Source organism: Acipenser ruthenus, chromosome 56 (assembly GCF_902713425.1).
Source record: "Acipenser ruthenus chromosome 56, fAciRut3.2 maternal haplotype, whole genome shotgun sequence".
In the NCBI taxonomy this organism is placed as follows: Eukaryota; Metazoa; Chordata; class Actinopteri; order Acipenseriformes; family Acipenseridae; genus Acipenser; species Acipenser ruthenus.
This window is the reverse complement of record NC_081244.1, coordinates 4,644,455-4,667,576: the sequence shown is the minus strand read 5'-3', so window position 1 is coordinate 4,667,576 and position 23,122 is coordinate 4,644,455. Positions and strand designations below refer to the sequence as shown.

Genomic DNA, 23,122 nt, shown 5'->3' with positions numbered 1-23,122 from the left:
AAACAACCAAACTATCTTTATATTAAGCAAGAGCGCCATCTAGTGACCAGCAGTGTACCCTTATAAAAGATTCCTATAGTAAAAATGTAATAGAGCACAGTGAAGTCTGCTAAAGCATAGGGGAGCATTGTAAAGCACAGAGAGGTCTGGTAAAGCATAGGGAAGCATTGTAAAGCACAGAGAGGTCTGGTAAAGCATAGGGAAGCATTGTAAAGCACAGAGAGGTCTGGTAAAGCATAGGGAAGCATTGTAAAGCACAGAGAGGTCTGGTAAAGCATAGGGAAGCATTGTAAAGCACAGAGAGGTCTGGTAAAGCACAGGGAAGCATTGTAAAGCACAGAGAGGTCTGGTAAAGCATAGGGAAGCATTGTATTGCATGTTAGATTTCGAAGTGCCCCATTGTTCCATTTATCTCAGTTTGTCATTAAGTATCTGGTGAACTACAAAGCGGTGTGTAATTCAATATGTTAATGTGACATTATTCAGCAGGTTTCATTCGACTTTATGAAGACAAATGAATGAATTCTATATGCTGATGCAAAACTTTTTGCCCATATGCGTAGGGGCTCACTTGGCAGATGCTTTCTAAAACAAAAATACTTTTAGAACTGTATTTGGTTTCAGTTTCAGCTTCTGGATGCATTTTGATGTACGGGTGAGTTGACTGTATAATTAAACTGAACTTTCAAGATGGTCCCTTAGATAAAGCGTCCCTAAATACCCAGGGTTTTCCATGAAGGACAGATGACATGTTACAGTGGGCGTGGGTGTATGTAGTTTACATTTTGCAGTACTGTAATATAAATACAGCTGTCACTTTATTAATTGAAACCATTAACTGAAAGATGAATGCAGAAAGGAAGTGGTTGGAACCTTACTCCTCCACCCCTTCCCTTTCTAAAAACACTGCAAAGTGCAAAGCAGATGTTGTAGCTCACAAACAAAATTGTAATCCAATAGACCTGTTGCATTATAGATGTCCCAGATGTGCAGTTTTGAAAGAAACACAGATTCCAATGTATTTTTGTTTTAGACAGCATCTGCCAACTGAGCACCAACAACTATGGGCAAAAAGATTTGCATTGCCCTATAGAATTCATTTCATTTTGTTTCATGAAGTCGAATGAAACCTGCTGAATAATGTTACGTTAACATATTGAATTACACACCGCTTTGGAGTTTTCCATATGCCTAATGACAAATGGAACAATGGGACTGTGTGGTCCAGTGGTTAAAGAAAAGGGCTTGTAACCAGGAGATCCCTGGTTAAAATCCCACCTCAGCCACTGACTCATTGTGTGACCCTGAGCAAGTCCCTTGACCTCCTTGTGCTCCGTCTTTCGGGTAAGACGTAGTTGTAAGTGACTCTGCAGCTGATGCATAGTTCACACACTCTAGTCTCTGTAAGTCGCCCTGGCTAAAGGCGTCTGCTAAATAATCAAATAATAATACTGTACAACTTCTTCCTGTAGACTTTTGTGAGATTTTACTGTGGGAGACTTTTATAAGGGTTAGTTTACCATGCTGTGCTTTACAGTGCTTGCCTATGCTTTACCAGACCTCTCTGTGCTTCACAATGCTTCCCTATGCTTTACCAGACCTCTCTGTGCTTTACAATGCTTCCCTATGCTTTACCAGACCTCTCTGTGCTTTACAATGCTTCCCTATGCTTTACCAGACGTCTCTGTGCTTTACAATGCTTCCCTATGCTTTACCAGACCTCTCTGTGCTTTACAATGCTTCCCTATGCTTTACCAGACCTCTCTGTGCTTTACAATGCTTCCCTATGCTTTACCAGACCTCTCTGTGCTTTACAATGCTTCCCTATGCTTTACCAGACCTCTGTGTGCTTTACAATGCTTCCCTATGCTTTACCAGACCTCTCTGTTCTTTACAATGCTTCCCTATGCTTTACCACACCTCTCTGTGCTTTACAATGCTTCCCTATGCTTTACCAGACCTCTCTGTGCTTTACAATGCTTCGCTATGCTTTACCAGACCTCTCTGTGCTTTACAATGCTTCCCTATGCTTTACCAGACCTCTCTGTGCTTTATAATGCTTCCCTATGCTTTACCATACCTCTCTGTGCTTTACAATGCTTCCCTATGCTTTACCAGACCTCTCTGTGCTTTACAATGCTTCCCTATGCTTTACCATGCTTTCACTGTGCTCGATTACACTTTGCTATGCTTTTACGATAGGAAACTTTTATAAGGGTACACTGCTGGTCACTAGATGGCGCTCTTGCTTAATAATATAAAGATAGTTTGGTTGTTTTATTATACACTTATTTTAAGTGCTCCAGAGTTGCTACAATGAATTGAAGAAGAAAAAACAATTGCTGTTTTTTTTTTAACTCTGGAAATCTGGTAACCCTGAAGAAGCTATTGTGCGCAGTCCTTGAAACCATATTAAAGGGGGTTCAATATATATGGGGGGACTATGAAGCAATAACACACGACACGGTGTCCAGATGAGTGTATTTATTTTTCTTTAATGTGTCTTATGTGAATATAGTGTAGGCCTATTTATCACGATTCCTGTTTTCACATTAAACTGACAAAAACTGCGCCTTCCCTTTTCTAAGTTTAACGACATGTAATACCCATACTGTGCAGACTTTTAATTTAGCATAGTAACCGAAATGCTTTGCAGCCAGTGGCATGCTTTGCCCCTGAAGTCACAGGTGACCAAGTAAGTGAAACATTAACCAGCCAACATGAAAGCAAGCCAAGCAAACTGAAACCTCCCTTTAAAAAGTTTGAAATGAAGTGGAGACAGACTTAGGACAGAGGGAAGAAGACACTTCTTCACACAGACAGTGTTGAGGGGAGGGAATGCGTTACCTAGTCATGTTGTTGAAGGAGACACTTCTTCACACAGAGAGTGGTGAGGGGATGGAATGGGTTACCTAGTCATGTTGCTGAAGGAGACACTTCTTCACACAGAGAGTGGTGAGGGGATGGAATGGGTTACCTAGTCATGTTGTTGAAGGAGACTCTTCTTCACACAGAGAATGGTGAGGGGATGGAATGGGTTACCTAGTCATGTTGTTGAAGGAGACTCTTCTTCACACAGGGAGTGGTGAGGGGATGGAATGGGTTACCTAGTCATGTTGTTGAAGGAGACACTTCTTCACACAGAGAGTGGTGAGGGGATGGAATGGGTTACATAGTCATGTTGTTGAAGGAGACTCTTCTTCACACAGAGAGTGGTGAGGGGATGGAATGGGTTACCTAGTCATGTTGTTGAAGGAGACTCTTCTTCACACAGAGAGTGGTGAGGGGATGGAATGGGTTACCTAGTCATGTTGCTGAAGGAGACTCTTCTTCACACAGAGAGTGGTGAGGGGATGGAATGGGTTACCTAGTCATGTTGTTGAAGGAGACTCTTCTTCACACAGAGAGTGGTGAGGGGATGGAATGGGTTACCTAGTCATGTTGCTGAAGGAGACACTTCTTCACACAGAGTGGTGAGGGGATGGAATGGGTTACCTAGTCATGTTGTTGAAGGAGACTCTTCTTCACACAGAGAGTGGTGAGGGGATGGAATGGGTTACCTAGTCATGTTGCTGAAGGAGACACTTCTTCACACAGAGTGGTGAGGGGATGGAATGGGTTACCTAGTCATGTTGTTGAGGCAGAATCACTGAGATCCGTTAAGACCCGACTTGACAAAGTTTTGACATCAATCAGCTACTATAGGAACTGGTAGTTTGTAAATTGTCTTCTGTTCTCCTGTTTGAAAATTGTTAAAATTGTGTGACCATCATGCTGTAAACTTGAAACTGAATTTATAAAACAGATAGGTAATACAGTCTACTGAATAGTGGCGAATAGAGCCGTCTTACCAATAACTTCAATTCAATACCAATCTGGAGGTAAAACGGTGAATCGTTTTCGTGTTTTTATTATGATAATGGCAGTTTATACAGTGGGCTTTTTCGATCTGTGGGACGGTCAATCCTTCAAGTCGACACGCTGGCTTTGAATGGGGCATTTCGACTTCAGCTTTTTGGACTTTCCAACGACTAAGCTCACTGTCTTTCGGGGTGTGCGTGGGGGGTGGTTCACGTTACATCACGTATCGCTATAATGACTTCCTTATTACAGGACTTTCACTTTCGTTTCTCTTTCATTGCGCTTACAAATAGACCTTACTGCCTTCTTCTGTCGCCACCTGATTTACCGAGTTTGGCTGAATTTGGCATTTTATTGTAGAGTAAAATATGGATACAGCGAGTCCCGAACATCTAAGGCGACTGAGGATGGAATTTAACAAGCTGGTCGTGCAAATATCCCGAAACTTAGGGGACCAAAACTGTTTTCAATGGTTCAAGACGCTGTGGGCCGGGATAGTCCCTAAACAGAAACTCGAATCGGCGACAGATATCAGCCAGTTCCTGGTGATGCTGTTGGAAGGTGACCACGTTTCCCTCACCAACATAGAGCCTCTTAAAGCCCAGTTTGATACGCTGGAGCTGGGACACCTAACCCGGCTCTGCTCGGAGTACGAAGACAGAGCCGCCGTTCTGCGAGAGACAGGTATTTCTTTCTTTCTTTCTTTCTTTCTTTCAACACTTCCTCAAAATGTAAACATACCGTTCTGTAACGTGATTAATTTACATGTTCTATGTAGAGATACTCAAAGACACAGCCGAAACGTCTGTACGCAATCAGTGGTTACAGGAATAATACATGCTTGTTTAAAATACCTTTCTCACAAGGCCCATATTTATGAAAAAACTGTGCCTGACATCCCGTTACCATTAACTTCCTGTGTTTATAAAAACAACAATCCACTGAATTTGTGAGACAGATTGCTCATTGAAATCCTCAGCATATTTTTAAAGAGGAGACAATGACCCTGTTCAGGGATACCAAGATATTTAATGAGCAAGTCCTAGGGGACCATTCTGTTCACCCCTAGTCTTTTGTTGTTTCCAAACTTTGTACCATACTGTTTTGACAGTGATATACCCCAAACATTGGTTTAAATAACACAATTCAGGGTTACTGAGAGGCTGGAAAATGTTACAACTTTAACGTCACTCTTCCCAGTATTTCTCAGTGGACTCAGCAGCGATTGCGTCCAGGATTTCCAGCGACTGAACATCGGAGACACATCAGGCGATGGTTTGTTCATCAGCGCCCACCCTCCAGTATCAGAGTCTGGGAGCTGCCTCCTTGGTACCCAGCCCATGAACGAACCGGAGGAGAGCGACGAAAACCATTTCAGACCGGGTTCGGCACAGAACACGCCCACTGCTCTGACCCCCAGCCGCTCAGCACAGGGGGTGCTGGGAAGCGACAGCCGCTCACCGCAGGGGATGCTGGGAAATGACAGCCGCTCACCGCAGGGGATGCTGGGAAATGACAGCCGCTCACCGCAGGGGATGCTGGGAAAGGAGAGCTGCTCACCGCAGGGGATGCTGGGAAAGGAGAGCTGCTCACCGCAGGGGATGCTGGGAAAGGAGAGCTGCTCACCGCAGGGGATGCTGGGAAAGGAGAGCTGCTCACCGCAGGGGATGCTGGGAAACGGCAGCCGCTCACCGCAGGGGATGCTGGGAAACGGCAGCCGCTCACCGCAGGGGATGCTGGGAAAGGAGAGATGCCCACTGGAGCAGGAGGGGTCTTCCCCTGTTTTAGATTCACCGACTGGTTGCTCTGCAAAGTCCAGCAGGAGTCTGCAAGGTAAGATAACCCAGATAGTCCAAACTTAGCACTGCATATATAATGTATATCATTTTTTATTTTATTTTTTTCTGAACCTTCTCACCCCCCCCATGTCTCACTTACAAAAACTCCCACTTATTTTCTTCATCTTCATCTTCTTGACATGGTTTGTCTTCCTGTTGCAGGTCCGAAGCTAAACCCAGACGTGTTCGTCAAAGACCTGCCCTTCTTGATCTGGCACCAGTTCACCGTGGCTCTCAGTGTGAAGCGAGCGGACGGTGAGTGCAGACTGGGAGCAGTACAGTACACCTCCGTACAGTACAGGTTCAAAGGCTTTATAACCGGATTGGAAGAATCGCTGTGGTATTACTGAAAAAGAGCCACCGAGATGTTCCTCTCGCTTACTGTAGACAGCCAGTTTATCCAGAAAGAGATGCAGAAAGGTGCTGAGTGCCATGTCATTAAAATGACTTGAACTCAGTCACCACTTGTAGGAGAGAACAGTGGCAGGGATTCGTATTTAAAACACAGAAAAAAAAAGTTGCGTTCAGTGGGAGTTACAACGTGATTTAAGGTAAGCATGATTATTGTGGTCACCTTGTATCTTATGTCTTATAGCTGATTCTAGTGTGACTTCATCTCTGTAAGATACAAAACTATCTAATTAAAATAATTGTCAAAGGGCTAATGACATTTCAGAGGGCTGGATCGCATCAATATCAGGGTCTAGTGCTATATATTATAAAGACATTTCAGAGGGCTGGATCGCATCAATATCAGGGTCTAGTGCTGTATATTATAAAGACATTTCAGAGGGCTGGATCGCATCAATATCAGGGTCTAGTGCTGTATATTATAAAGACATTTCAGAGGGCTGGATCGCATCAATATCAAGGTCTAGTGCTATATATTATAAAGACATTTCAGAGGGCTGGATCGCATCAATATCAGGGTCTAGTGCTATATAGTATAAAGACATTTCAGAGGGCTGGATCGCATCAATATCAGGATCTAGTGCTATATAGTATAAAGACATTTCAGAGGGCTGGATCACATCAACATCAGGGTCTGCTATATATTCTAGCCCTGTATTTTGTGTGTACAGATAAGGAACTGCACACATCTACAGCATGTGCCCCACATTGCATGCTTTGACCTTCCCCTTTGACCCTGCCCTTCTGTCTTTGCCCAGGACATGACTGGCGCTGGCTAGCAGACAAGCTTGGCATCCCAGCCACCTACAGAGACCTCTGGAGACAGAACTGCAGCAACCCAGCAGAAAAGGTGCTGGACTCCTGGAAGGTAATACTCAACACACTGCAAACTATACTGTGCCATTTATTATCCCGCATTTTAAAAAGGTATTGTGAAGAGACTGCGTGTCACACTTTGCATTTTCCGCAAGATTTCACATACCGTAAGTCAGTCATTACTAGGCTGTTTATGATCTCATTTGTGTAATAAAGTTGTTGCCTTGTCTATGGCCTAGTAAAACATTCAGAAATTGAGTAATTAAACTTAAAAGCTAAAACAGTTCTTCCCATTTAGTCAGAAGCTTTCATGTGTGCTTCAAGTTCTCGTCTGCTGTGGATCAGGGTTTCTTGTCTTGTTCTTAGTGTTGGTAGACACATGTCCACTTTTGCCATGTTTTAACATTCAGATTTGTACAATGCCAGCAGCGAGGTGACTAATCTGAGGAGCAGGAGCGACAACTGTTGTTAAGAGCACTGGCCAAAAGTTTTGTATCACCTTATACAATTGATTCATTATGCTTCATGGTGTCCAATGAAACCTGCTGAATAATGTTATGTTAACATATTGAATTACATACCGCTGTGTAGTTTTCCATATATTTAATGAAAAATGAAAAACACTGAAAAATGTGACATTTTAAAATCTAACATGAAATGCTGTAGTACTATTATGTTCATATATATATATATATATATATATATATATATATATATATATATATATATATATAAGCTTGCTTCAAACTTGTCTATTAATTTAATCAAAATAACATGTTCGCATATTTGTTGCTTTGCAACTTTGTAAAAATAAAATGGTATATATATATTGAATTTCTAAACATTTCCCGTGCAAAACTATATTTTTCTTTCTTTTTTTTTTTGTCTAGAATAAAATCGGAGAAGCGACTGTTGGAACTCTGTTTAATCACATGATAAGCATGGAGAGAGAGGACTTGGCAGACATTTTGTAAACTGGTTGTGCCAGCTGGTTACTTCAGTTTCCAGGTAGAGGCGTGGTTTAACCATCTTCTCAAACACAGTCCCAATTCAAACTGGTCTGTCAGCTGCCAATGGAAACTAACTGGACTGATTTCAAACTGGTTTCAACTCAGTCCAAGTGAAATATGGAAATAAGACAAGATTTCAAGGGGATCAGACAACACGACTTTGTCGTGTTCATTAACAATGTTCCTTTTTTCCCTGTTATTTAATTTCCGGTTTGTTTTATTTTAATGTAGTTCTCGGCATGCTTATAGGTCGTGATGAGGTGTCTGTACACCGGTAATGTCTTGGAGAGACCACACAGAATACGGTGATCAGTATTGCTCTTCTCAATACAAAAAAAACATTGTGGCCTTTGGGAAGAGCAATCTTCTCAGACTAACCCCAGACCATATGCATTCATCTGTTTAATTAAGAAAATAGAAGTGTTGGTGGCAACTTGATCAAATCCTAAAACGGATCAAGAAAGTCAAACAGAGAACCAGAACCATTTTGGAACTAGATTTATGACATGTTGTTGAAGGAGTCACTTCTTCACACAGAGAGTAGTGAGGGGATGGAATGGGTTACCTAGTCATGTTGCTGAAGGAGACTCTTCTTCACATAGAGAGTGGTGAGGGGATGGAATGGGTTACCTAGTCATGTTGTTGAAGGAGACTCTTCTTCACACAGAGAGTAGTGAGGGGATGGAATGGGTTACCTAGTCATGTTGTTGAAGGAGACTCTTCTTCACACAGAGAGTGGTGAGGGGATGGAATGGGTTACCTAGTCATGTTGTTGAAGGAGACACTTCTTCACACAGAGAGTGGTGAGGGGATAGAATGGGTTACCTAGTCATGTTGCTGAAGGAGACTCTTCTTCACACAGAGAGTGGGGAGGGGATGGAATGGGTTACCTAGTCATGTTGCTGAAGGAGACTCTTCTTCACACAGAGAGTGGGGAGGGGATGGAATGGGTTACCTAGTCATGTTTAGCCTGGAACAAAGAAAAGATTGGGGCACACTACATGTATTGTGAATGATAATTTAATATGCACGATAATGTCAGAGACTTACCGCGATATCAAAAGCCTCAGCAGTCCAGGCGAATCTTTTGGTCAGTAGCTTATTGTGAAAGTGGAGGTGGCTTACATTGACCGAAAATGAGCGATCAACAGACACAGCACTCAGCAGGGGACAGGCAGAGGCAATGTAAAGTGAAACTGAAGTGTTTACCTTTTACTTTTACTATGTATTCCTTGTCTGATGTAAAAAATATATTTTTCTTTCTCCTTTAATGCATACGGCCAGCCCATTAGTGCCTAAAATTACATTGTACTATATCGTTTTGTAATTTTTTTAAACAACCCACCTCTTTAATATAACACTCATATTCAACATGTGCAGTCTGCATTGTATAAGTGACATCGCCATTAAGCCAATCACAGCTCACATAGGTACTGAAATAGCCAATCAAATAGCACACAGGATCAGATGTCACGGAAGCGAAAGGTGGAGGCGGAACACAGAAGATTCCAAAATCGTTACCCAGTTGATTATTTTTTTCACTGAATAATTTTTTCTGTAAAGGCATCATGTCTGATTTGCAGTACAACAGTTATGAAAAATGATACCTGTGGCAGAGCAAGAGCCTGTAAATAGTACTGACATTTGCCAAAAACACTTGATTATTGGAAGCAGCCACATCGTATAAAAGGAACGCCCAGAGCTTCATTAGGGAGAGACTACCAGGGAGCTGAAGGAAAGGTACAGTGTATATACTTTGAGAAAATATATGTTTGACACTAGTAAACAGCTTACCATTCAGTTTATTAGTTTAGAACTGAAATGTGTAGTTGGTTTTTGTCTCGTTCGTTTTGTTTTCTGTTTAAAATAAACATACAGGCCTGCCCTGTTTAAAAAACCTACCTGTGCTTGTTGGAGTGCTGTTCTTTTACACAAAAAAAGACAAGTGAAGACGGGCCTGCATGTAGGAAGCGCAGCACAGTTTGTCACAATGCCATACAACGTCACTATGATACTCCGCACAAAGGAACAGCTTTTTGAGTTTACTGGAAATTTAAAGAAGCTATGGATTCTCAACGAAAGGAAAGGACTTTTTTAACTTTAAGAAACCGTGGGAAGTGCAGAATTACCTTTGGAAGAAACTAACTGGTGGGTACACAACAGAGGGTGCACCATGTGACTGAGCAAAGGAGTTTGATTGGCTAGTAGTCTAAAGAAAGAAATGCAGAAGTAGCCATTTTCTTACGCTGGATTCGGCATCAACAGGGACCGTGGAAAAGTTGCAGAATTAGAAAACTTAATGAGCATTGCTGTCAAATGTGCAGGAAATACCAAGTGTCCTGACAGAAGGCATAAAAAGGCACATTTCATAGTGGTACTGTTTACTATATCACATTTTCACAGCTTGTCGGTAATGTGTTTTGTGTTAAGTAGTATATTTGAGTATATTGGCCTGCATACAGTTCACGTACATTATGATGTGTCTAGCTAGAACATATATTTTTTATGGTCCAGTCTTAACTTAAATGACCCTTGCTGCCAGATTTTTTTGTTCAAACAAATTTTCATAACCAAGTAGTTCAGCAAGATGTATTTATTTCACGTTAGTGAATCAGAGTGAATCAAACGAACAAATCTGTTGAATTGATTCACTAGACTAAACCGGGGGTTCCTAGGGGGCGGCGCACAATTGGCAGAGTGCCACCCAGGGTAGGGAGGGCTTAGGTCGGCAGGGCAATCCATGGTTCACCGCACAGAGAGGGTTACCTAATCATGTTGCTGGAGGAGACACTTCTTCACACAGAGAGTGGTGAGGGGATGGAATGGGTTACCTAGTCATGTTGTTGAAGGAGACACTTCTTCACACAGAGAGTGGTGAGGGGATGGAATGGGTTACCTAGTCATGTTGTTGAAGGAGACTCTTCTTCACACACAGAGAGTGGTGAGGGGATGGAATGGGTTACCTAGTCATGTTGTTGAAGGAGACTCTTCTTCACACAGAGAGTGGTGAGGGGATGGAATGGGTTACCTAGTCATGTTGCTGAAGGAGACTCTTCTTCACACAGAGAGTGGTGAGGGGATGGAATGGGTTACCTAGTCATGTTGCTGAAGGAGTCTCTTCTTCACACAGAGAGTGGTGAGGGGATGGAATGGGTTACCTAGTCATGTTGTTGAAGGAGACACTTCTTCACACAGAGAGTGGTGAGGGGATGGAATGGGTTACCTAGTCATGTTGTTGAAGGAGACACTTCTTCACACAGAGAGTGGTGAGAGGATGGAATGGGTTACCTAGTCATGTTGTTGAAGGAGACACTTCTTCACACAGAGAGTGGTGAGGGGATGGAATGGGTTACCTAGTCATGTTGTTGAAGGAGACTCTTCTTCACACAGAGAGTGGTGAGGGGATGGAATGGGTTACCTAGTCATGTTGTTGAAGGAGACTTTTCTTCACACAGAGAGTGGTGAGGGGATGGAATGGGTTACCTAGTCATGTTGCTGAAGGAGACTTCTTCACACAGAGAGTGGTGAGGGGATGGAATGGGTTACCTAGTCATGTTGTTGAAGGAGACTCTTCTTCACACAGAGAGTGGTGAGGGGATGGAATGGGTTTCCTAGTCATGTTGTTGAAGGAGACACTTCTTCACACAGAGAGTGGTGAGGGGATGGAATGGGTTACCTAGTCATGTTGTTGAAGGAGACTCTTCTTCACACAGAGAGTGGTGAGGGGATGGAATGGGTTACCTAGTCATGTTGTTGAAGGAGACACTTCTTCACACAGAGAGTGGGGAGGGGATGGAATGGGTTTCCTAGTCATGTTGTTGAAGGAGACACTTCTTCACACAGAGAGTGGTGAGGGGATGGAATGTTTTTTTTTAAATATATATATTCTTTGAAAAGAGGCCGCCTTAAATTCAGAACAATTATGATAGACACAGACACCTATCTACCGTGACTTGTCAGTCTATGCCAAAGTAATCAAACAGGTTAAACTCGCGTGTTAACCCGATTGGCTAAACAATAATAATAAAACAGTTCTTTGAGGTTTTTAAAGGTCGGCTCACAGGATTTGTATTAATCCCTCGCTTTCTTGTTTTCTTTGATCCAGCATGGTTAAATTAGGCTGTTATGTGAAGTGACAGCATGTGAAATGTGAAACTGAATTCAGAAACGCTGAGAGACAAAAATTAATCGTTAAAAAAAAAAAAAAAAATGTAATTCACTTCCGCATTCGTGACATTCGTAACTCGTAACTAAGGATGCATTGGCTACTTCTGCAGAGAGGTATGACTCAGAACAACTTTTACATTGCTAATGCGACTAATACTAACATTATTATTATTATTATTATTATTATTATTATTATTATTATTATTAATAATAATAATAATAATAATAATACATTGATGTCTTTAAGCTTGTCCGGGGAATCCACAACGTTATAAAATCACTTAAAACTATCCAGCAAAAAGAACGTTAGATAGACGGGTCAAAGAAATCGTGTATACAAGCTCCTGAAATTCAGAAAAGTCACCTGTCTCCATGCACTGTGGGACAAAGCCTTTACTCCATTCTTTAATAACTCTTATCTTTTTAAAATACGCCATTTTTTTTAAAAAAAAACGCTTTTTGAAATACACACACTTCTATATGTTTGTGTGTTGTATATTGTTGCGTGTAATGTGGTGCAATATATTTTTTTATTGCCTATAATACATCATGTTTTATTGCTAGGACTGACTACCGGCAAACGCGTATAGGTGCTGCGGTTGGAAGTTTGTGGTTGAGACACTTAAGTTGCATTCAGGAATTAGTTTGTCACTCGGCTGTAACCGGAAAACACAAGATACAAAGAAAAGAGACGCTGTGAAAATACATGGTTAGTTCTTTTATTTAATTATTGAAATACTTTATTTGTAAAACCAACTTCAACTGTTATACTTAATTCATTATGATGTTTTTAAAAAACAAATGCAATTTTTAAAAAGCGCCAAAAACGCCATCGAAGTTACATGTTAATTGGAAAATGTCGTACTTTTTTTTTTTTTTAAAGATTAATAAATATTTCACAACAGAGAAATAACAGCTGTTTGGTTATATTTAAGAAGTTTAAAGACTACCCATTGTTTTCTATTATTTAACATATTTAATTAAGCAATGAATTAATTATAATGCAGTATTTTAATGCAGCCCTATTTAACTTAGACACAATTGTTTCTTTAACCAGCAAACGGCGAATCTCACTGTATAAAATAACGTTTCTGCATTTCCTTATTTTGCTACCGGTATAAAACGAAACCTACACAGTTAAAAAATGCACAACAGACACACACACACACACATATATATAAATACACGTAGGCCATTAAGATTATATATATATATATATATATATATATATATATATATATATATATATATATATATATGTATAAAATGAAACCTGCACAGTTAAAAGCCTACGTGTTAATTTGCAATCTTTATTGCCCGACTTTTGAATTGAGAAATTCTCGTACTTTGTCTGAGGATAATTTCACTTTCATTTTCTGTTCGTAATAACCCTACACACTTCTCCACTGTATGCTTTTTGTCACTTAGAATGTATTTATGAAACAATAACTGCATTTACAAAAAAAAAAAAAAAGTATACGTCACTGAATTATGTTTTGCCGGAACACAGCTCGTATGACTAGCCTATAGGCCTACGTGTTTAGACTGGGGTTAAAGAACAGCTTTGTGGATGAATATCGAACTTTATCAATAACACACTGGTTAAGTCTGCATTATCCAAGCTCCCCTCAGCACTGCGTTTGCACGAAAAGACCAGATTATAATCGAAAAACTAAACTTTAAAAGTTTAAATGCTATAAACGCACCATTATTTATTTGTTTGTTTGTTTATTCATTATTTTTAATTAAATACAAGTTATAACTGAGTTAGGGTGACTTCATTTAGGTCGTTCAAATCTTAAAAGGAGTTGACTGTTAACCAAGCCAATACTTTAAGTGCAGGGATGAGGGGATGTTGTTGAAGGAGAAACTTCTTCACACAGAGAGTGGTGAGGGGATGGAATGGGTTACCTAGTCATGTTGTTGAAGGAGACACTTCTTCACACAGAGAGTGGTGAGGGGATGGAATGGGTTACCTAGTCATGTTGCTGAAGGAGACACTTCTTCACACAGAGAGTGGTGAGGGGATGGAATGGGTTCCCTAGTCATGTTGTTGAAGGAGACTCTTCTTCACACAGAGAGTGGTGAGGGGATGGAATGGGTTACCTAGTCATGTTGTTGAAGGAGACTCTTCTTCACACAGAGAGTGGGGAGGGGATGGAATGGGTTACCTAGTCATGTTGTTGAAGGAGACTCTTCTTCACACAGAGAGTGGTGAGGGGATGGAATGGGTTACCTAGTCATGTTGCTGAAGGAGACTCTTCTTCACACAGAGAGTGGTGAGGGGATGGAATGGGTTACCTAGTCATGTTGCTGAAGGAGACACTTCTTCACACAGAGAGTGGTGAGGGGATGGAATGGGTTACCTAGTCATGTTGTTGAAGGAGACACTTCTTCACACAGAGAGTGGTGAGGGGATGGAATGGGTTACCTAGTCATGTTGCTGAAGGAGACACTTCTTCACACGGAGAGTGGGGAGGGGATGGAATGGGTTCCCTAGTCATGTTGCTGAAGGAGACTCTTCTTCACACAGAGAGTGGTGAGGGGATGGAATGAGTTACCTAGTCATGTTGTTGAAGGAGACACTTCTTCACACAGACAGTGGTGAGGGGATGGAATGGGTTACCTAGTCATGTTGTTGAAGGAGACACTTCTTCACACAGAGAGTGGTGAGGGGATGGAATGGGTTACCTAGTCATGTTGCTGATGCTGAATAACTGGGATCCTTTCAGACCCAACTTGACAAAGTTCTGAGATCAACTGGGAACCAGATGAGCACTGATGGGCTGAATGGCCTCCTCTCATTTTTATGTTCTTAAGTCTGAGGAACTGTATGAATAATTAGTGGTGCTGCTTTGCTCTGTCATTCCAGATAACAAACAATGAATACTGGAGATCTTCTGAGGAAAAACCTGGACAACCTGGGAAAGGAGAATTTTAAGAGATTCCGTGTGAAACTCCGTGAGGAAAAGGGCATTCCTTGGAATGCATTGGAAGACGCAGACGTGAGTGACACAGTAGATAAAATGATGCAGGTGTTCGTGGAGGAAGCGGTGCCGAAAGCTATACAGATCTTGGAGTCCATTAATGTACGGGATGTGGCTCAGGAAATGAGCAGAGAATGGAATCCAGGTAAAGTATTTCAATATACAGCCAAATGTGTACAAATGAGTACAAATCAAAGGAGGTTGTGATGAGGTTGTATAATGCACGGGTGAATATTGCGTTCAGATCTTTCTCCTGCAATACAAAAATGACAGTGTGGCCCTGGAGAGAGTCCATTGGAGAGCAACCAGACTAATCTCAGCAGGGCTTCAAGGAATGAGTTGATTGAAGTCTTTAAAATCTTTTGAAAAAAAGATTTGAAAAAGATAACCCCAACCCATACACAGAAACCAGGACCAGAGGACACAGTTGGAAATGAAGTGGAGATAGACTTAGGACAGAGGGAAGGAGACTCTTCTTCACACAGAGAGTGGTGAGGGGATGGAATGGGTTACCTAGTCATGTTGCTGAAGGAGACACTTCTTCACACAGAGAGTGGTGAGGGGATGGAATGGGTTACCTAGTCATGTTGTTGAAGGAGACTCTTCTTCACACAGAGAGTGGTGAGGGGATGGAATGGGTTACCTAGTCATGTTGTTGAAGGAGACACTTCTTCACACAGAGAGTGGTGAGGGGATGGAATGGGTTACCTAGTCATGTTGTTGAAGGAGACTCTTCTTCACACAGAGAGTGGGGAGGGGATGGAATGGGTTACCTAGTCATGTTGCTGAAGGAGACTCTTCTTCACACAGAGAGTGGTGAGGGGATGGAATGGGTTACCTAGTCATGTTGTTGAAGGAGACACTTCTTCACACAGAGAGTGGTGAGGGGATGGAATGGGTTACCTAGTCATGTTGTTGAAGGAGACACTTCTTCACACAGAGAGTGGTGAGGGGATGGAATGGGTTACCAAGCTAGATCCTATAAGACATGACTTGGTCTATGTAAGCATTGATTGGCTGAATGGCCCATTATTATTATTATTATTATTATTATTATTATTATTATTATTATTAAGGGTGTATTTTCAGCTGGCAGTTGACTTCATTTTGGCCTTTATATTTGCTGCAGTATAGACCGATAGCTTCAGAGTTTATTGTCTCATTCATTTTGTATTTCTATTTTTCAGATTGTTTAAAGTCTGATGAACCAAACTTGGAAATTGAAAGACTAATCATAGATGATCAAGAAGGTACATTATTATTATTATTATTATTATTATTATTATTATTATTATTATTATTATTATTATTGTTATTATTATTATTATTATTATAGGGCTTTCTTGGGGTAAGAATTTTAGGTAATACTTTACATTAAGTGTCTCTAATTACGGTGTATGTAGATCGTAGTTACTTAGTATTTCACAGAATTACAGTGTTATTATGCATAGTTAAATCCCAGTAAATCATAAGCCCTGACAGGCTGTAGACCATAAACGATCGTTCTGTGTTCAAGTCTATATATCTTGTACCTGGCTCTTAGATGTTACCTTGTGGACACACGTCACACTTCAGAGATTTGAGACGCTGCCAGACTTCACGACAAATCAAATACAGGCTCTACAGAAGGAGACGGGAGAGTGTGAAGAGGCGACACCAGAAAACGTAGGACTCTGCAGAATTACTATGGGATGGACACAATTAGACAGGCCTGTGGTATATTAGACACAGCTGGGCTGAAACCCATTCTGTCCCAATGTAACGCTGAGACATTGATTCACTCAATAGATTCACAATGCTGCAGTGAAGCATGATTTCGATTTTGAATCTCCTCACTCGTATTCATTCATTCATTCATTCATTCATTCGCAAATTCCCAAGTGCAGCTGCTTACAGTATCAGTTCATGAGCGAGACGCAAAAAATGAGTTCTCATCCAACTGGCTTTGAAGCTCAGGTTATTCGGGGTAACAAGCTTGCCAGCAGAACTTTGCATGCGAAACAATCGACCGCGTTTGATTTCTGTGTGAAACTTTATTATTGTTTTTGAGTTAATTCTCTATAATGTACGTTTGTTAACTTCTGCTAACTTCTGCTAATGAGCATTTTAGAGCTGTTTTTTATTTTGTAAAGAGCCCTCTGATGCTTGTTTATGAAGGACACTATAGGAATTAAATGGCTGTGATACCTGCCATGTGTAGCACATACTTTTGTGTAACTATAAATTATACAAAAGCTGCATCTTCCTGTTGCAAGTCACACCAAAACAGCAACTATAAGACATGTATTTATATCATTAGCATTTCTTTTCTGTTTAAGATCCTGTCGTGTGTTTTGTATAATTGTCTTCTGTCGTGTCTGTTTAGATCACTGTTTACCAGGCTTACTAACAATTTACCTTTTTCAGTCGTAGACGTTAATTCTGAAACTCCTAAAAGCTGCATTTCTGAAGTTAGAGGGATTTAACCCATGTGTTAGGGAGGCAAAACCGGCAGGGACTGTTTCTCCTCATCGTGCTGCAGCGAACCCTGCTGGCCAGACGCCCAGCGAGCTCAGAGCGGACGCCTGCAGGGCTTGTCCTCCAGGGGGCGGTAGCTCGCTGACATCCGCTCTCGAGTTCCTGGGTGTGGAAGAGGAAGCTGGCTCAGTCGTGGGATCAGAGGACGCTCGCTGAACCTTCAGCTCTCCTGAGCAGCTGTTTATTTATTTATTTATTTATTTCTTAGCAGACACCCTTATCCAGGGTGACTTACAACTGTTACAAGATATCACATTTTTACATTATTTCACATTATACATTATTTCACATACATTATACAGATATCACATTATTTTACATACAATTACCCATGTATACAGTTGGGTTTTTACTGGAGCAATCTAGGTAAAGTACCTTGCTCAAGGGTACAACAGCAGTGTCCCCCACTGGGGATTGAAACCACAACCCTCCGGTCAGGAGTCCAGAGCCCTAACCACTACTCCACACTGCTGCCCTAGTGCGGGGGAATGCTGTGATGAGGGGAAAATAATTGGACATTCTAAATTTATATATTAAAAAAATGATAAAAAGAAATATTAGGTAAATGTTCTATGCTATTACTGCAGCATGGATTAAAGTTACTGATGTTTTGTGGTACCCAACCACTTCCTGCTCTGTAGGTCACTACACTGCTGAAAGCAATTTTTTTTTTACTCTTCAACATTGAATTTTCTTTCCACTGGTTGTTGACAGAGTCGCAGTGTGAGTGTGCGTCAGTTCCTGGACTCCAGGGGGCGCTGTTCTAACCTTCGTCGGCTCTGTGAAGCTCTGAAAAGAGTGAGCCGACAGGATGTGGTTGACGTCATGCATTCCCAGAAGGCACTGCTCCCAAAACTCGGTAATTTGTTCATTTTCAAATGGACGTTGCAGCGTTTATTTCAAATTGCTTAAAACAGGTGATCCTTTTATTCAAGGGCAGCGCTTAGTTGAGAAGATGTATGGTTTTGGAGGGAGAACATTTCGGGGGACTGTTCTACTTGTGAGACGTCTTGCTCATTAAAATATTTAGCTTATTTTTAAAGAGACGATAGTCTATTCAGAGATACCCGGGTGTTTAGTCAGTAAGGGGTCTGAGTGGGGAAACATGGGCACTACAATCCACACCCCTAGTCTTGCTCTTAATCATTTGTGGTTGCTATTCTGTATCTCATGCTTTTTCAAATGTACTGTGAACTGTGGACTATGATATTGATAGATCTAATTTATTATGCTTGAAGGTCCTAAGGAAAAAGAAGAGGTGAAAATCACGGACTTGAAATTCTCAGTCTGGCACCCGTTAACTGTGGCTCTCAGTGTGGAGCGAGAGGACGGTAAGTACAGGCTGGTAGCAAGTGGATATGTGTCATGGAGGTGCTTTGGCTGGATCACATCAATATCAGGGTCTTGTGCTGTATATTATAAAGACATTTCAGAGGGCTGGATCGCATCAATATCAGGGTCTAGTGCTGTATATTATAAAGACATTTCAGAGGGCTGGATCGCATCAATATCAGGGTCTAGTGCTGTATATTATAAAGACATTTCAGAGGGCTGGATCACATCAATATCAGGGTCTTGTGCTGTATATTATAAAGACATTTCAGAGGGCTGGATCGCATCAATATCAGGGTCTAGTGCTGTATATTATAAAGACATTTCAGAGGGCTGGATCGCATCAATATCAGGGTCTAGATCTGTATATTATAAAGACATTTCAGAGGGCTGGATCGCATCAATATCAGGGTCTAGATCTGTATATTATAAAGACATTTCAGAGGGCTGGATCTCATCAATATCAGGGTCTAGTGCTGTATATTATAAAGACATTTCAGAGGGCTGGATCGCATCAATATCAGGGTCTAGTGCTATATATTATAAAGACATTTCAGAGGGCTGGATCACATTAATATCAGGTTCTAGTGCTATATATTATAAAGACATTTCAGAGGGCTGGATCGCATCAATATCAGGGTCTAGTGCTATATATTATAAAGACATTTCAGAGGGCTGGATCGCATCAATATCAGGGTCTAGTGCTATATATTATAAAGACATTTCAGAGGGCTGGATCGCATCAATATCAGGGTCTAGATCTGTATATTATAAAGACATTTCAGAGGGCTGGATCTCATCAATATCAGGGTCTAGTGCTGTATATTATAAAGACATTTCAGAGGGCTGGATCGCATCAATATCAGGGTCTAGTGCTATATATTATAAAGACATTTCAGAGGGCTGGATCGCATCAATATCAGAGTCTAGTGCTATATATTATAAAGACATTTCAGAGGGCTGGATCGCATCAATATCAGGGTCTAGTGCTGTATATTATAAAGACATTTCAGAGGGCTGGATCGCATCAATATCAGGGTCTAGTGCTATATATTATAAAGACATTTCAGAGGGCTGGATCGCATCAATATCAGGGTCTAGTGCTATATATTATAAAGACATTTCAGAGGGCTGGATCGCATCAATATCAGGGTCTAGTGCTATATATTATAAAGACATTTCAGAGGGCTGGATCGCATCAATATCAGGGTCTAGTGCTGTATATTATAAAGACATTTCAGAGGGCTGGATCACATCAATATCAGGGTCTAGTGCTATATATTATAAAGACATTTCAGAGGGCTGGATCGCATCAATATCAGGGTCTAGTGCTATATATTATAAAGACATTTCAGAGGGCTGGATCGCATCAATATCAGGGTCTAGTGCTATATATTATAAAGACATTTCAGAGGGCTGGATCGCATCAATATCAGGGTCTAGTGCTATATATTATAAAGACATTTCAGAGGGCTGGATCGCATCAATATCAGGGTCTAGTGCTGTATATTATAAAGACATTTCAGAGGGCTGGATCACATCAATATCAGGGTCTAGTGCTATATATTATAAAGACATTTCAGAGGGCTGGATCGCATCAATATCAGGGTCTAGTGCTATATATTATAAAGACATTTCAGAGGGCTGGATCGCATCAATATCAGGGTCTAGTGCTATATATTATAAAGACATTTCAGAGGGCTGGATCGCATCAATATCAGGGTCTAGTGCTGTATATTATAAAAACATTTCAGAGGGCTGGATCGCATCAATATCAGGGTCTAGTGCTGTATATTATAAAGACATTTCAGAGGGCTGGATCGCATCAATATCAGGGTCTGCTATATATTCTAGCCCTGTATTTTGTGTGTACAGATAAGGAACTGCACACATCTACAGCATGTGCCCCACATTGCATGCCTTGACCTTTGGCTTCCCCTTTGACCCTGCCCTTGTGTCTTTGCCCAGGACATGACTGGCGCTGGCTGGCAGACAAGCTTGGCATCCCAGCCACCTACAGAGACCTCTGGAGACAAAACTACAGCAACCCAGCAGAAAAGGTGCTGGACTCCTGGAAGGTAATACTCAACACTGTCAGGTGGGTGTGGGAGTCAGGCTGAACATGAACGGCAGTACACTGACAAAACCACCTCCCACATAGAGAAAAGGCAAAGGAAGCGATTGACAACATTTACGAAGGCCATTGTGGCAGGACGAAATCTCTAAATGTAAATAGTGTGTGTTTGTGTGTGTGTTGGCTGGGAAGGGGTTAAAATCTTCCCTGCTAGAATATGGGAATGTGGCTGCAGCCTTAAATGATGGATGGTTAATTAGGCTCCAGCTATATAATGGAGAGAACAGCCTTTCTTGGGTGTGGAAGGAGATAGGCCAGTGAAGGCGTGGCTCAGCCTTTCCTGTGTACATCTGTGTTCTATATATTCCTTGTTGTTTTGTTTATTTTAGCCCTCGTGCTGTTTGTTTGTTCCTGCCACAGTCATACGTCTTGACGTGAGGGGAAATGCATGGAAACCCGTTCGTTGAGAATTCTACAACAGCTTCCTCTAATAGGAATGCTGGCATGTCTTATACCAATTCAGTACAGAATGGTGCATCCTGTGATGAACCCAACATCATACAGGCTTTTTAAACCTCTGTACAGCTCAGCCTATAGACATTAAATGAAACTGACAGCAACCTGCACTTTCAAAGGGCCTGTCTACCATTCCAGTGCAGTAACATAGACCTCCACTTTCATAATAACTATCTTTATAATTTCAAGATAAGAAACAATTGTATAAAACTCCAACCTGACCCTATCCGAATGCTGTACCCATGTCAAACCATCAGAAATGGTGTTGAAATACACACAAGCTGAGACTTTTTATTATTTTTTTCAGATTAAAATCGGGGAAGCCACCATGGGAGGTCTGTTTGATCACATGATCGCTATGGGACGCGAGGACTTGGCTGACTTGCTGTGAACTTTGATCTTGCGAACAGCTCTTTCGATCCACTTATACAGCGAACCTGATGTAGTCAGTTCATTCAGTCCTGGGATTGAACTAAGATACTGTTACAAGTGAAATTAATTTAAAATGATTTGCCCTTCAGCTGTAACATTGGAATATCGTACCCAATTCACAAAGAATGTTTTGATAAATTAAGGTTTGCTGTTCATTAAACTGTTTTAGACTCTTATAAGGATCATTGTCCTATTGCATCTTTTCCTGTTTAATATCCTATTGTGTCTTCTGTATGATTCTCTATAGTTTTAGCTTACTAACTAGTCCAGCTTCTGAAAAGACTCCTCAAAGCTGATTGTGGGGAAGTGAGGTGCGGAAGTAGATTCGGTTTGCACTGTGCACTGACATCCATAGGTGATGTATTTTCTACAGCGTATAGAATATACAACACACTACTAAAGTTTTTTTAAAAATAGCAGCACTTTTTAAATGTTTGATGGTAAGTTTGCGAGAACGAGTTTGTGTGATTTGTAAATGCATCGTGTGCAGGGTATGTCTTATTTTAAGAGAAATACATCTGCACAGTTTGAGCGGCTCATCTTCGATTCAGTGGCCTGAACTGCATGACAGGAAGTAAGGGACACTCTACAATATATTATAAAAAGCAGAATGACATGTACTTACTCCCAACACCACAATCTGCAGCCCCCTCTTTTATACAGAGGATTCTCATCCAAGTTCTGACCTTGCTGAGAGCTCCCAAGATCAGATACCAAGGCACTGAAACAAACAGGTACGGGCTCTTACATCTGCACTGCCTGATCTGTGCAGCATCTAAAATCTTAAAAGGAGTTGACATAGTTATCCCATATCATTACTTTAGCGCTGCACAGAACCAGGACCAGAGGACAGAGCTGGAAATTAAGTGGATAGACTTAAGACGGGGAAGGAGACACTTCTTCACACAGAGAGTGGGGAGGGGATGGAATGGGTTACCTAGTCATGTTGTTGAAGGAGACACTTCTTCACACAGAGAGTGGTGAGGGGATGGAATGGATTACCTAGTCATGTTGTTGAAGGAGACACTTCTTCACACAGAGAGTGGTGAGGGGATGGAATGGGTTACCTAGTCATGTTGTTGAAGGAGACACTTCTTCACACAGAGAGTGGTGAGAGGATGGAATGGGTTACCTAGTCATGTTGTTGAAGGAGACTCTTCA

The 23,122-nt window shown here is 41.3% G+C and overlaps 1 protein-coding gene across 7 annotated transcripts; it reads left to right on the top strand.

Moving 5' to 3' along the window:
* The first annotated feature begins 4,102 nt into the window (after positions 1-4,102).
* LOC117404297 (uncharacterized) lies at positions 4,103-22,140 on the top strand. Of its 7 annotated transcripts, none has more exons than XM_059017347.1 (8): positions 7,907-9,676; positions 14,976-15,235; positions 16,278-16,340; positions 16,634-16,755; positions 18,322-18,466; positions 18,846-18,938; positions 20,908-21,017; positions 21,837-22,140. In XM_059017347.1, the coding sequence occupies exons 2-8, from the start codon at positions 14,986-14,988 to the stop codon at positions 21,918-21,920; spliced, it is 867 nt and encodes a 288-aa protein (XP_058873330.1). In that variant the 5' UTR covers positions 7,907-9,676; positions 14,976-14,985; the 3' UTR covers positions 21,921-22,140. The 7 variants fall into 7 exon arrangements, with proteins under 7 accessions (XP_058873326.1, XP_058873325.1, XP_033863021.3 ...); XM_059017346.1 differs by lacking the exon at positions 7,907-9,676 and adding an exon at positions 10,002-10,084; XM_059017345.1 differs by lacking the exon at positions 7,907-9,676 and adding an exon at positions 12,036-12,217.
* Positions 22,141-23,122: the final 982 nt, after the last annotated feature.

Bases quoted from the DNA above. Each gene is read 5' to 3' on its own strand.
- LOC117404297 (XM_059017342.1), top strand. From the start codon at position 4,230: ATGGATACAGCGAGTCCCGAACATCTAAGGCGACTGAGGATGGAATTT. The intron at 5,695-5,861 runs GTAAGATAACCC...TTCCTGTTGCAG, and splicing joins GTCCAGCAGGAGTCTGCAAG to GTCCGAAGCTAAACCCAGAC. The intron at 21,018-21,836 runs GTAATACTCAAC...TATTTTTTTCAG, and splicing joins AGGTGCTGGACTCCTGGAAG to ATTAAAATCGGGGAAGCCAC.